Raw genomic sequence first — 15,334 nt, forward strand, 5'->3', positions numbered from 1 at the left:
GGGTTCTGGGCTACGCGCCAGGGTCTCACTGACCGCCGCCGCGAGCAGCACAGACTTCGCTCGCGTGTGCCAGAATGGGTTAGAGAAAACGGTCCTCCACCACGTGCTTTACAAACGCTCCCCAGCAAACCGCATCCAACGCTTTTCACTGACCCGGGTTTCGGCGACAGGACTGTCCTCCGAACAAGGACACCTGCCCGAGTCTCAGTGTCGTGTTCTGAATCTCGTTCTCGGGCCCGGACCAAGCCTACTTCTCACAAAGATCAGATGCTCGTCTCTTCTTGCTGTCACATCTCTTCAACAGGTGCTCTGCACCCCCTGAAGAACTGAGAATACAACCGTAAAGGCTTTCCTCTCCAGAAACAGAACAGTCAAAAGCATAAATTAGGTTAAGTGGCTTCATCTGCCTCAGGTCACAGCTTATAACCCAAGGTTCCGTTTTCCCCTCGAACAGGGTGTGCTTAGGTTGATACAATGAATCAGAGTCAGCTGATGGAAAAGTTAAAAATGTCCTTTACTGAAAGATATGTATCTTTACAAAGAGAAATAGCAAACAATCCGATCTAGGAGTTTAAATAAAAGGAGGTGACTTTAAAACTAACAATATATATAAAGCTGAAGTCACTGCCTTGGATAATTTATGCGCTCACCCAATATTCTATGTAGGACATTCATTCTTAAGGCAGAAAAATTGAATCTGACATGTAGTGACTTGGCTCTTACATCCAAGGGTCAAACTGGGAGTAGATGTGAGCAGACAGAGTCCTTGCTAACGAGGACTTATCTATCGGTGGTGACAATTTCCTTGTGGGAGGAGGTCACGTAAGAGACACACACTTGGGAGAACAGAAAAAGATGAGTTTTAAGACACACAAACATCCTTTAACGAGAGGTCAATGAGACTAGGTTTTTCTACTCTGAGGTCAAACTACCCCCGGAACGAAGCAACAGAACTCCCGACGCGCTCCGTCTGGTTACACGAAGTGTCGGGATATCAAATCATGAACTTTGTGGAGGGCGTTACTTCAGGCTCCAGTTTTCAAGGTCTAGTATAAAAGGCAGCCTGAATAGTTCAAAAGCAGTTGAATGTCAACTCCTGCTGCTACTCCCGCCCCGTCGGCGAAACTGTGTGCAGGGAGGTCAGTCCGTATTAAAATAATCGATGAAGCCCCCAACACGTGTGCAAAAATACCCCTCGGTTCCTAGCAAGACTATCTCGAACGAAAACCATCCTAACGGCAGAATCAGAGGCGTCATGGGACGGGCCGGCCCGCCTGGGGGGACAGGTGTCAGGGGTGCAGGCCCCTGCCTGCCAGAGCCTTTCCCGCAGACCTGGGCCCCGAGCCCTTGGGCTGCGGGAGCTTCTTGGCCTCGGTGCCCGAACGCGAACAGAACCACACGCGAACCTAAACGACCCTTCTGGAGCAGGTAGTGGTGGCCAGAGCCGCTCAAGCGCCCTTCGTGTGCCGACTGCGGACGCCGTGGCTCTGGAAATTGTCGCAAGTGGAGGAAGGTGATCCACCGAAGTTCCCGAGACGTGAAGGCTGTCTTCTTTCACGGTGGCAGGAGTCCATGCAAGGTTTGTAAACAGCGATACAAAATACTGTAAACATAACTTAACAGAGCTTGTAGAAAACAGAAGTAAACCCCAATTTACAAGTGGGTAAAAAAAACCGAGGGCGGCTTCGTACAAAGTTCTCCCTCCTGCGCCAAGTGATTCTTTTGATTACAAATATAATCCTGAGCTGAAAAACTGGGATTTGGGGGAGAGCCATCTTTGCATACAAAATACCCAAAGGACGCTTCTTACTCTCTTACTTTTCTCTGGGGACAGTCACCGGTCGGAGACAGTTCTGAGGGTGAGACTTGGGAGACCTTTTATAGTTTGGTGTGGCGCCCGGGTCTGGAGCCCGCCGAGGGGCCGGCCACGGAGGCGGCCGCGGCCGCATCCTCGGCCTCCTCCAGTTCCTCCTGCAGCTCCTGGCTGACGCTGGACTGCAGGGCTGCGGGGGTGAGCCACTCCTTGGGGAGGCAGCTCTGGAGGAAGGGGATGCAGGAGCTGAAGTAGGCCAGACGATTGATCCAGCGAGGAATCTCCTTCCCGCAAAGAATCTACGGAGGAGAGAGGGGGCGGTGTCAGGTGAGCAAGGTGAGGGTCCCCGGTCCGGTGCCGGGGTGGGGGCAGGGGACGGGCAGGCGGGGTGCGGGCTGAGGGTCCCCGGTCCGGTGCTGGGGGATGGGCAGGCGGGGTGCGGGCTGAGGGTCCCCGGTCTGGTGCCGGGGGACAGGCAGGCGGGGTGTGGGCTGAGGGTCCCCGGTCCGGTGCTGGGGGACGGGCAGGCGGGATGCTGGCTGAGGGTCCCTGGTCCGGTGCTGGGGGACGGGCAGGCGGGGTGTGGGCTGAGGGTCCCCGGTCCGGTGCCGGGGGACGGGCAGGCGGGGTGCGGGGAAGCACACAGGCCGGGATGACAGGCAGCCGCCACCTCCGGAGGCTTGTCAAGTGGCTCACTTTCTCCACCTACAGCATCAAGCTAATTCCGTTTGGCTCCCTGCAACTGCTTTGAGACTCCATGTCAAGTGCTCCAAACAACACAGCAGGGAAGCCTTGCTGACACAGGGACCAGAGTAACACGCTCCAGACGGTCAGAGCGGCCAGTCTTGGGTATCCTCCCTGCCGTCAGTTGTCCCCTTTCACAGATTCTTTCCTACTTCCATCCAGTCTCCGCCACCCCATTTGTCCGGGCCTGCGTTCTAAACCGTTACTTCTTGTGTTGGTCGAGAAAGAAACGTCTCCACGGATGCAGACCTGGCTTTGCGACTCTGCGGTCAGAACCAGGCTGGAAGGCCAGGCTGAGCTTTCGTCCACAGATTCTGCTAGGGGTGTGGGGGTGCAGGCGTGGGGCTGGGGGGATTCCCTCCCAGCTGACGGTCTGCGGCGGCTCTCTGCCCACTCCCCATCCCTACCCTGTCCTTAGAGGACTCTGGGCAATAACCCACACCCTCGCCAATCTCAAACAGTAAGAATCGGGTCTTCCACAACTAACTTCACTTTTTTGTTTTTTAAAGTTTATTTATTTTTGAGAGAGAGAGAGAGAGAGAGAGAGAGACAGAGACACAGAGAGAGAGAGACAGAGACAGAGAGAGAGAATCACAGGCGGGCTCCACAGTTAGCATGGAGCCCGATGCAGGGCTCGAACTCACGAACCACGAGACCATGACTTGAGCCAAAACCAAGAGTATGACACTTAACCAACTGAGCCACCCGGACACCGCGGACCTCACTCTTTATCACCCTCCTTCCCGTCTGCAGACAACACGGGGCTGGCTTACTGTGTCCCTGCTTCATTGTCCCCTTGGTAGTCCTGCCTCCAGTCGTGTCAAAAATCATGATCCTGACATCATATCTGAATTGATGACCTTGAAAAAAGGTTTCAAAATATCTTACGCTCCCAAATTAGCTAAAATGTAAGTAAACTGGTACTTGCAATTAAGCAACCATGTGGCTTTCCTTCCTAAAGGGGTTAGCCTTACAAGACAAGTTACATTTCCTTTAATACGCAGTCTCTGTCTTAACAAGTGAGATGGCCTCACTCGAGGGAAGATGGCATGTTTTGACCAAATCCCATCAGCTGGCCCGGCAGCACAGAGAGGTAGAGAGTACTTAAGAATACTTGAGTATGTCCATGAACTACACCTGGAGGAAAGCCGAGCAATGGACCTTACACAACACCATGCCCGTCCCTCTGTGCTAAGAAACACGGGGACGTTTCATGTATTTTATACCCACAGCACGTTCAGGTATCTGCATACCCGAAGGCTGACCACAGAAGAGGCGACGAGGGATATTTAGGTTAACGTACAGCCACCGCTGACTCGTCAACAGCCACTTCCTTCATCCTGCTTCCGAAGCCCTGGTTTTACTCAGCAGGCACCCTCCCTTCTTCCCACGTCCATGTGCTTCCTGGGAGGCTGACTTCATCCCAACCGGGGTGTGTGTGTGTGTGTGTGTGTGTATGTCCGTGCCCTGATCAGGCTAAAACAGAGGACAGCAAACTACAGCCTCCTGATTTCATAGGTGAATGCCCGGGAGCTGAGTTCTCCACGGCAGAGTGCTGTCCGTGACCAGTCCTACAGCCTAAAAGATCTCCTGCCCAGCCCTCTCAGAAGTGTGCTGGTCCTGTACCAAGCCAGCGTCTGTAAACTTTGAGTCCAGACCCACCAGTGAGTCATTCAGCATCAGACTGTAGAGAGGTGGGGTAATTGTGACACTTGTTTTAACGTGTTACGTGTACATGTGTGTTTAGACCGGGTCATGGTGTAAAACATATTTCTTACTGTGGGTAGTGGTTTATGTAGCGAAATTACTTTTGCTCTTAAGCTTCAAGCAGTGAGTCCCCTGCTAGAGATCTCCCCCAGAGACACGCTGGCAAAATACGAAGAGATGTACGTAAGGGGATATTCATCACAGCACTGTTGGTAACGGCACGAATGGCCACCCCGGTCTTGTTCCTCATCTTTTCCCCACTGAGTATGATGCGAGCTGTGGGCTTGTCCTCTACGACCTTCATTATGCTGACGTACGTCCCCTCTATACCCACTTCGTTGAGAGTTTTATCAGTGGACGCCGAATACTGTCAAATGCCTTTCTGCTGCTACTGAGATGACCGTATGATTCTTTTTTCTCATTTTCTTCATGTGGTATATCGCACTGATTGGTTCGCGATTGTGGAACCACCCTGCACCCCTGGGATAAATCCCACTCGATCACGGTACAGAATCCTTTTGACGTATTGCTGAATTTGGTTTGCTAATGTTTTGTAGAGGATTTTTCCATCTTTGTTCATCAGGGATACCAGCCCGTGATTTTTTTTTTTTTTTTTTTTTTTTGTAGCGTCCTGGTCTGGTTTTGGTATCGGGGTGAAATTGGCCTCGCAGAATTTGTTTGGAAGTGTACTCATCTCCTTCATTTTTGGAAAAGTTTGAGGTTAGGTATTACACCTTTGCGTGGTAGTCACCAGTCAAGCCGTCTGGTCGTGGACTACTGTTTGCTGGATTTAACCTCCCTAGTAAATTGGTCAGATTTTCTACTTACGATACAGTCTCGGGAGACTGTATGTTTCTAGGAACGTCTGCTTCTCCTTGGTTGTCCAATCTATGGACAGAATTGTTCGCCATAGTCTCTAAGCTCCTTCGTATTTCTGTGGTGTCAGCTGCGATTGATTTCTCATTCACTTTTGATTTATTTGAACCCTGTCTCTTTTTTCCTTGGTGAGTTTGGCTGAAGGCTTGTCAATTTTGCTGATCTTTTTCAAAGAACCAGCTCTTAGTTTCACTGATCTTTACCACTGTCTTTTTAGTCTCTATTCATTTCTCCTCTGATCTTGAGTACTTCCTTCCTTCTACTAACTTTGGGCTCTGTTTGTTCTTTTCTAATTCTTTTGGTGGAAGGTTAGGCTGTTTGAGATTTTTCTCATGAAGTCAAGTATTTTTAAATCTGGGAGGAGGGGAAATTCACGACACCTAAAACAACACAACAAAAACCTCTTGATTGCTTTTGGAGAAGTGAGCTGTGCCAGCGGTCCCCCAGACCAGCTCCTGGTTAGACTGTGACGTGCCAAGAAACCCACGGGACTGGGTACACAGCTGCAGTCATGGCTCTCATTTACTACAGGGAAATGGACGAAAAGTGCAGAGGACACCACGCACAAGCTGTCGAAGGGCCTCTCCCCATGGAGTCACACAGGATTCACTCAGGTCCGCTCCACAAGGAGGGGCGACAACACATGCGAAATGTCCACCAGGGAAACTCACTGGACACCCAGCATCCAAGGTTTTATTTGTGCCTGTTCATGCAGGCACCTGCTTCTCAGCATGTGCCAAGATTTGGGGTTCCCTGGAATGGGAGCAGGTGTCTTGCAGAAATCACGCCATGCACACAAGGTCAGGCCTGGTGAGCTGTCCTTCCATCTTGCGACTGTTGGCGGCCCTTCCGAAAGTCAAGTTCTCAGATGCCATCTGAGGCCCCAGTCTTTTATAGGGACAGCAGCCTCTGACCCGTTTGAACTCTTTTTCTACACCCCCCCCCCCAAACTTAGCCAAGCTGTTCCAGCAAATATTACCAAAGGACCCTACACAGCAGGGTGAGGGCAACCTGGAGTTTTGATTTCAGTCACACCATTTAGGGCTCCTGGACCTAGCCAGTTAGAGCAAACCCCACTAAAGCAAACCCGTAAAGGCTGACTTTAGAAAGCCAGGTGGCTTCCACCTGAGTTTTGGTGGGAACCCTCTTCACCTGGACCGAGGTGGGGTCACGAGAGGGCACCCACACAAGAACCAATCCCAGAGGGCACACGTGACACCCCCAGAACGGGAGGTTTACAGTGTGAGGGCCCCCAAGCAGGGCACGCATGGGTCAGGCAGCACCGGTTGCAAGGCCCCCAGCGTGCTTCCTCACTGGCAGTGAACACCGTGGGACTCGCTCGAGGATGAGGATTTTTGTCCCCCCAAAGCCAGTAGGCTGAAATCCTAACCTCGAACTTGACCGCTGGTGGAAGTGGGGAGCCTGGGAGGTGGGCGGGTCATGAGGGCCCAGGCCTCACAAATAGGATTGGTGCCCTTACCAGGGATCTGAGAGCCCCTCACTCCTCCCGCAACCTGAGGCCAAGGCAAGAAGCGGCCTAGGACCTCACTAGAAGGCTGCATCTGCCAGCGCCTGGATCCTGGACATGAGAAGGAACGGTCTGTTGTCTCTTAGCCACCGGGCCCGTGCTGCCCTGTTACCGCTGCCCAAACGCACTGACAGGGCTTCCGAACTGGCCTGAAAGATCAGTCGAATCTTGGAGGGTCTGCCCACAGACAGACCCAAACAGTTCTGTCCGTCCTCGAGACCAGGTTATCGGCCTCCACTCTGTGTGGCAGGTGCGGGAACAGCCTCTCTGCTGTGTCAGCACTGTCGCTGGCTCGCAGGTGAGCAGCCTGGCGGATCCAAGGTGCTCGCAGCAGCTCAGAAAGGCAAGACGCAACGGCTGGTCTTTAGGACGAGGGGAGGAGCAGCATCGAGAAACAGGTCATGAAGGCCGCCTCTCCCGCACGCCTCCCCAGGTGCCAGGATTTTGGTTTTCGCGGTCACGAAATCAGTGTGCGCCATTTGGCAATCCTAACTTTACGCTTAAAAATTATCCTTTACTCTCATCTGGACTTTTTTTTTTTTTGGTCTGGAAAGGACATATATGAGAACAGAAGCTGTCACTGGAAAATATTTTTATGTGACAAACTAGATGGACACATCGTTATCAGGCACTGGTCAGGATGAAATCCTGAGTTTGCAGAAGATTTCACAACGGGTTTACAGGTCACCCCTCCTTCCCCCTGACCGTTTAGCCTGTGAAGGGCCTAGGGAGGAACACCCATATTCCGTGGCTGCTGCATTTGGTGATGGCTCTGCCTCACTAAGGAGCGCAGGGGGAGTGGGGGGAAGGTGGTCTGGATGCCCCCCTGCTGCCACCACTGCAGCAGCCGAGGGGCCCCGCTCTCCCCCACTTGCGGGTTTTGGCAAGGATCCCTGGTTAGCGACACGGGGCCGAGCGGCTGGGCACAGGGGGCCCTGCTGGGGAACGAGCCCCTCCCGGGGCACACCTGCATGCCACCTGGACGGAGCGTTCTCCACGACACTTTTGTGGCGGAGGGCTCCGCGGACAGGGGTCCAGACCCGCAAGGGTCCCCAAGGAGGAGGCCGGTTCCTGGGCCCACACCTGCTTTCAGTCTGGCCCGGCGTGGAGCAGACAAGGGCGGGTTTCGGCCGACAGTCTGGTGCAGGCAATCGGGATCGTGATTTCAGGATTTCGAGAAAAGGCCAGGACAGTAATGAGTGAGTGAACACGGTGCACAGCTAGGGAGCCACGTTTCTAAGGTTAAGCAACTGAGGTCTTCCTAGGCCCCTTTCAAGACCAGCTGACAAATAAACACGTCCGGCCGGAAAATCCTCGCCTCCCCGCCTCAGATAACTGACAGTATAAGGGCTAATCAGTATCTAAAAACCTCGTTTTAAAACCCCGAAGTTCATCTAGAAATTGTCTCTCTCTGTATGTCGTCTGCCTTTAGAGGCTGCGAGAGGCAAAAACCCTATAAAAAATCCCAGTTGTGGAGACAGGCGTTCATTTAATAATTGAGACTTAAATCCACCCACTCTGGCTGCAAGAAGTGAGAGAGCTGTGTCCACTAACGCGTTTTCTCCCAGTATTCCCGAGACGGTCCCTGCATCCCCTATACAATTATAAGCACGAGTCGTTTTACATCAACTCCTATCGTATAATCACAAAACACAAAGCCATTAAAAAATTCCCCTTTTCTTTCCTGACTGGGAATTTCTTCAAACCCCCAGCAGTAAATTTAGCCAAGACAGTTTGTTGTTCCAGCTGTCGGGGGAGGGCCGAGCTGGGAGGGGGTGGGGGCTCAGTAGCAGGGCCCCCCTGTCCCCCTTCTGACCTTGCTCCGGCCCCAGGAACGATTTCATCATGCCCCCATCCACTCGGAGGAGGCAGCAAATAATGGTCAGCATTTCGGGCTCACCCACAACTCCACTTGGGGAATTGGGGGGCTTCCCTTTTCTCTTCCTGCCCGGAGAGGGAACGAAGCTCAGGCATCACCCGGGCTACACATCCCTGCCTCACGTCAGCGGCCTGGCTAAAACGGCCAGGTGTCCTGGGGCTGCATCTGTCATTCCCAGTTCCACAGGCCACTTCCCCACTCACAACGGACGGCAGCTGCCCCGTCTGCACACCGAGGACACGGGACTGGGTGCCATCCAGGATCTCTGCCGATTCTCCCACTCGATGGATCCCTGAACGCGTCTCCGGCAGATGGGGTCAAGGAGGCCTGAACCTTCTCTCATTCCTGGGGAGCAACCGGGTCGCCTCCGTGGAACTGGCGTATGCACGAGCCTGGGGGTGCTTCTGTAACTCCCATGTCGGCACAATCACTCGCGAGAAGATTCTGACTCAGCCGGCCGTGCGGGGGTGGAAGCGATGTGAATCTTGCGTCCTACCTGCTGCAGGTCCCAGGGACCCATTCCAGGCCGCACGCAAGCCCGGGCCTGTCCAGAGCCACGCGGGAAGGGATGAGGACCACCGGGATGGCAGCTCGTTCTGTCCCTCACACCCTCCGGTTTCTGCAGGATGGGACACTGCCCTGCCACCAGCCGCCACAGGTCAACAAGCGGAGAAGCTGTCTCAGGGCTAGCGGGTTCTCCAGCCCTTATCTCACAGTCTCATGTCTTCCCTTTGGTTTCTGTTTTCAGGTCCTGCAATTCTCAGGTCTCCTGGCTTGGGAGTCCAGAACAGGGAAGGCAAGTAAGCGCCTGTGGGGTGTTCTGTTGGCAGAACGAAATTTCAATGACCGCAGAGATGGACGGCTTGTTAATAATTTTAAGCGCCAGGGAGAAAAATCATACTGGCAACTAATATAGAAAAAGAAGAATCTTGTGGCTAAGTAGCAGAAGTGGTTCAGGCTTTAATTTCTTTCTTTCTTTTTTAATTTTTTTAGCAGTGGAGACTTTTTTTTTTTTTTTTTTTGAAGTTTATTTTGAGAGGGAGTGAGAGAGAGCAAGGGCACATGTGAAGGGGGGTGGGGTGGGGGGAGAAAGGGCAGAGAGAGAATCCCAAGCAGGCTCCACACTGTCAATGCAGAGCCCAATGCGGAGCTCAACGCAGGGCTCTAACTCACCAAACGTGAGACCGTGACCTGAGCTGAGATCAAGAGTTGGATGCTTGGGGCGCCTGGGTGGCCCAGTCGTTTGAGTGTCCGACTTCGGCTCAGGTCACGATCTCAATGTTCCCATGTTCGAGCCCAATGCTGGGCTCTGTGCTGACAGCTCGGAGCCTGGAGCCTGCTTCAGACTCTGTGTCTCCCTCTCTGTCTCTGCTCCTTCCCCGCTCATGTTGTCTCTCTGTCTCTCTCTCAAAAATAAATAAACTTAAAAAAAAGAGTTGGATGCTTAACCAACTGAGCCACCCCGGTGCCCCAGCATTAATTTCTTTAAAGAGGAAGTTCAGGTTGGAAGGGAACGGATTAGGACAAGAAGGGACGATTATCAGCGCTCACCCTCCCCGCAGCGAAGTCGTGAATGGGGTCACAGTTTAACGCGGTGCCCACTCGGAAGCCACCGACCTCGGGAAGGCCACTCAGATGAGGCAAAGAACCAGAATGCCACACTTCACACAACACGAAGACTCGGGAAGACAAGGAGGAAACGAGCAAAGGAAAGAGCAGTGCAGTGGGCACACCAGCGGAGGTTCTGTGCCTGAAGGAGGCAGGGTGACAGCGGAGGGCGTGTGCCTGAAGGACCGCAGGGTGACACTTGCCTCCGACAGCGCCGAGGAGAAGTGGTTGCAGTTCTTGTGCATCAGGTGGTAGGCGTTGCCCTTGTACTCCTTGCCCAGCTCCTCCACAATCTTCTCTATGTCGTCCTCCAGGAAGTCCGTGCTCCCTAAAACTACAGCTTCTCTTAAAGAACGAAAAGGAAAAGAAAGAAAGAGAAACCACAGCTGTGTAAGTTTCAGGTATGGAGAAAGAGCGTGTTTCAAGACTCGCTCATTTCCAGGGATATTCTGACTGGTTAACAGAGCGGAGTTAATGCACTACGACTAGAAGGTAAATGAGATACTTTTCCATATTGTGTTACTTGAGCTTTTGCATTTCTACCATAAACTCTTAAGTCTGTTACTTCTAAATCATACCAATGCAAACTTGGTCATTTTCTTTAGGAAGCAGTGTGTCATATACTGAAAACGCACAGTCCCGTTATTTTTACAAGCACCGTGGAAGCAGCCAGGTTACTGCAGACCCAAATCATGCTGCAAATATTCCTGCTCAATTATACTGGCCAGTGAAGAGCTGGCCATAATCTCATTCAGAAATAGTCTTTTATGTTACTGGCTTCTGTGCCACGGGGACACAAACTACCAAACAACTACAGTTTGTTTTTTTTTTTTTAACAGCATTATAAAAACCAACCAACCAACCAACCAACCCCCAAATTAAAAACCAAACACCCTCCACCCAACCCCCACCCTGGAAAAGACAGACATGATATCCAACAGAAAGCAGAAGTTAAGTCAGATACAAATTAGGCATCCAAGAAAACTACAAATACCTAGAAAACCCTTTCATCTAGCAGTCCTGCCAAAAGGGACACCTGAGGAACAGACTCAGGACGGCACTAGAGCAAATCAGTGACAGGCTGGGAGAACCATGAACTTAGTAGTGATCGACATGGGTAGTAGCCCTACCCTGAATTTCAATGTTAACAACCTCATTTCGCTATTTTCCACTTGGCAAGTTAATGATTATAGGCCCAGAAGGTTCTTTAGAGCTCCTTGAAACTAAGGTTCTAAGTATCTCTTCACATACAAACCTTAACTAAGAAACGGGAATTTGGATCATTAAGCATTCAAATTCTCGGTAAGGTCCAGAGTATTTTGGTTTCTTGATAGGCGTACTGCATGCACCTTAACAATAGCTTCTCAGCTAATCAACTGTTCGGGTATTTCAAATGTATCAACAGTATCCCTTTCATTGGGAAAAATGAAAAGATTACAAAAAAAAAAAAATCCTACCATTTCTTTTTCTCTTCATGCATTTTATGAAAAAAATTTTCATTTGTTTGGAGTACAGTTGACACGCAACGTTACGTTAGTTTCAGATGTACAACACAGCGATTCTACATCTTTGTATGCTGTGCTTGCACTCGCCAGGAGAGTAAAGAGGTTTCTAATAGTGTCAGGTAGGTCACAGCGACCCTTTCTTCCATCTCTCTGCACGGGAGTCTGAGGGGGAAGCTACCACTCACATACACACGTTTTCTAAGGCAGAATCCAAGTTACATACTAAAGTAAGAACATTTCTAAAGTACACAAAATAACTCACGTGGGTCCTGAAAAAAAAGCAAAAGACTAGGTTATTTCAGGCACTTCATCTGGCCGATTCTCATCTTTACACAAACTCCGATAGGTTCGACTTTAAAATAAATGTCAGCAACTAAAACAGCGTTAAAGAAACATTTTAACTTCCTAGATTTTAGTCTACAGAGTGACTTCCATAGGCCTGAAAACAAGCTTTGGCACCTAAGACAGTGTAATAAAAATTATCCTCCCTACTTACTTAAATTTAAATGTTTCTCCTAGTTCAGAAGCATTTCCTGGGGAAATTTCAAATATTCCAGAAAAGGGGTAAGGATGGCCACCATAAGCAAATTCTGAAAAGAGAAAACTCATGATTTTTAGTATTTATCACACAAAACTTAACCAGAATGCTGAATTAGCTTTAATAAATGATGAGGATAATAACGACACCATCTAAATATTTTCCAGTTTATCAATGCTTTCACAAATATCTCAGTCTCGTTTAGCTGTTACGTGTAACAACAGTCGATACAAAAGGCCTGATTCTGATAAATGAAAGACACTCAAAGGTGACCCTGACTCGTCCCCTCTCGTTGGCAGGAGGAGGGTGACTATCGCAGGTGACCATGGTCTCTCTGCCCATGTGTCGTGCCAAAAGACATGGGCGGTCAGTTCTGCACTTTGCCACTTTCCAAATTGAAGGCATCAAATTTCAAACTCAACACTTTACTGGAGAAACTGACTAACAGTAATGAGCTTTCATGGCTCATGGGTTGAAGGCTCTTGGTTTATCTTTGAATAATGAAACATTACCAAACCTGGAAAACTGAATTCAATCCCCCTCATTCAAGAAAACAAGCAAGCTGCCGAGTTAACGTATACACCTCTCCACACACACTCTCGCGGAAGATCTTTCAGCTCTGCGGGAACTACTTGTACTGAAGGATCATGGGATATAAACTCTCATCCAGAACAGAAGCGGAGAAGGAAGGAATTCAAACTTCTGGTATGAGATATTTAGATATTTAAGTGGCAAATCTTAGTGGACTTACTTAAAAAATTACAAACGTTTAAATTAATCTCATCTCTTAAAATTTATTAAATCTAATCGTGAAAGGTCTTAGAACAAAGCATGGGTGAGAACAAGGCACATACCAAGTTTACTTTTGATTCAGACCTTCCAGAAAAAAAGCAAAGGTCTGGATAAGAAAGTGTTTGGCATTCAGTTCTGAAATACACATTAAAACTTATCTTAACGATAGGACTTTATAATAAACCTTGTCGATAATCAGGTTGGATATGGAAAGATTATGTTTAGATTTTTAACTTCCTCAAGTCCATTAAGGAAAGTCACAGAGCCATTTATTCATCTGTTCAAGAAGCGTCATTTACTTTCAGGAAGATATCTGACCTTAGCTTTGCTAAACTTATACGAACATGTTTCGAACCATGTTTCTGAAGACTCCTGAATCATTTGGTGGAGGGGCGCAATGATTAGACAGGTAACAGAATAATGACTGGCACGTAAGAACACCTGGGTTCAAGTCCTAGTTCTAAGAACTATTAGCAGCTGATCTGATCTGACTTCCAGCTGATCTGAGCTTTGGTTTCTTCGCTTGGAAAATGGAGAAAGCGCCACAGGCCCACATGTCTTTCTCTACTTCACAGCAACGGGATCAAGCGGTTCACAACTTGGTAGCACTTAGAAAACTATAACACCAGATATTCAGTTCAAGGGGAAACACGCAACTCTGGCAAAAGCCAAGTCAAACAAGGGCGCAAACCCACAGATGACGAGGCCACCCGCAACAACACGTAGTGACCGCTGACTCTTTGGGCAAGAGCCTCCTTGCTTTTGGGGATTATCTGGGAGACAGACAGACAGTGCATGCTTCCAACTCACATGGAGCTTAAATGGCACATCTTTATAGCGAACGTGTGATACACTACGCTGCACCCAGAAGCGGCTGGTGTGGAATGTAAGAAAGGGACAGGAGAAGCACCACACCGACCCAGGTAGGTAATGGAGCCTCTTCCTTGCACCAGCTACAGCAGGGATGCGGTCTTCACGGGGAACTCTGGGTGGACTGCAACGCATATTCTCAGGGCCCGCACAAAGGCCGCCTGACTGAAGCACGTGACAGACATTTCTGCTACGGGGTGAGTTTAGGATTCAAAATAATGTTATTTTTACAACCCCGACGAAACTGGAAATGTGGTCCGTCTTATGCAGATCATTACTGCTTACAGCTTGACCTGGAGGAAATTTATCCTGCACCAGCAGCGGGAATTAGAACAAAGGAAAAAGCTGTTAAAAACAAAGCTGCTTGGTTTGAGTGGCTCCTGTCATATTTATCATAATTAAGGGCAATGAAGAATAAAAGGGCTTGGGCTAATGACAAAGGCCATCATTCTTGAGCAAAAAGCTAGATGGAACCAGGGGCAGGATTTGCTCAGTGATATTTTCCAACCTTATAACTACACACTTGCAAGTCTCCAAAAACAAAATTTAATACTGAAATTCCCTCAGGAAATTGGTATTTCAAGTATGACACTCTAGCACCAATACTCTTCCAACCAGAATGACGGTTTTTCAAAGCGCAAGGCTTCTTAGGAACTCCAGTATTTGTCAGAGCAAAACTGTGGCGGTGAAATAATCCAAGAAGCAACTGCTTTTTAAGCCGCTGTATTTGGGAGAAAAGATAACTCAACGAACGTTATGTTCATGAACTTGAGTACTTTCTCCTCAAATGCATTCAACTCTGGGCATTTTCTCAGACTGCAGTACAAAATGTGGAGAGATTTTCTTCTACTTTCTGCAGTAATGTATGGAAGCAGTTGCAAAAAAAGAGGAGGACCTATAGTGATGATTTTGCAAGCGCTTTAAGAGAAAACAGTCTTCGGAAAGCCTGTTCACACGGTGGGTACACGTACCTCTGCCGTATACTTCAATTCCTGAATGAAAAACTCCAATTCCGATGGACGAGGTGTATTCATTCATCCAGTACTAGGAAAAAAAAGGAGAGATTCAGAATATCTGTTCGTTTAAAACACAGCGCCACACGATAGCAATTATGACCCCTAAGTCCTTCACGGAACATCTAGGTCTTTCTAAGTCCATTTCTCAGTATTTTTCCTTCTGGCCTCCAAACGCCGTGATAAAGGATGGTCCAATCTCTGCACCTCTGCTGGTACTATGAATGCCTCCATTTGCAAAGGCTTAGAGCGTAAACCATAAGACCTAAACCTGGTCAGGTTGGGGGGAAAAACGAATATAAAAGCTCTCCTGTGACTTAAAAAAAAAAAACAAAAAAAACCCACATATAATTTATGCTTTCACATCTATTTTTCTTCTAGCTTCAGCTTTTCCTTCCATTCTCTGGTGAGCTCCCTGAAGACCGGGAGATGTCTTACTAGTTTTCAAAAACACTTGAAAA

The 15,334-nt window shown here is 49.2% G+C and overlaps 1 protein-coding gene across 2 annotated transcripts in view; it reads right to left on the reverse strand.

Moving 5' to 3' along the window:
- Positions 1-493: 493 nt before the first annotated feature.
- DESI2 (desumoylating isopeptidase 2) overlaps positions 494-15,334 on the reverse strand; it is a 45,215-nt gene continuing 30,374 nt past the window's right edge. Inside the window, exons 2-5 of one of the 2 annotated variants that reach the window (XM_043568683.1) lie at positions 14,832-14,904; positions 12,157-12,250; positions 10,359-10,500; positions 494-2,112 (exon numbers count right to left, since the gene is read on the reverse strand). In XM_043568683.1, the coding sequence (XP_043424618.1) occupies positions 1,879-2,112; positions 10,359-10,500; positions 12,157-12,250; positions 14,832-14,904 (543 nt within the window). In that variant the 3' untranslated portion in view covers positions 494-1,878. The remainder of the gene's footprint in view (positions 2,113-10,358; positions 10,501-12,156; positions 12,251-14,831; positions 14,905-15,334) is intronic. The other variant, XM_043568684.1, reaches the window with a different exon arrangement.

The sequence above is a fragment of the Prionailurus bengalensis genome, chromosome E4, assembly GCF_016509475.1.
Source record: "Prionailurus bengalensis isolate Pbe53 chromosome E4, Fcat_Pben_1.1_paternal_pri, whole genome shotgun sequence".
Classification (NCBI taxonomy): Eukaryota; Metazoa; Chordata; class Mammalia; order Carnivora; family Felidae; genus Prionailurus; species Prionailurus bengalensis.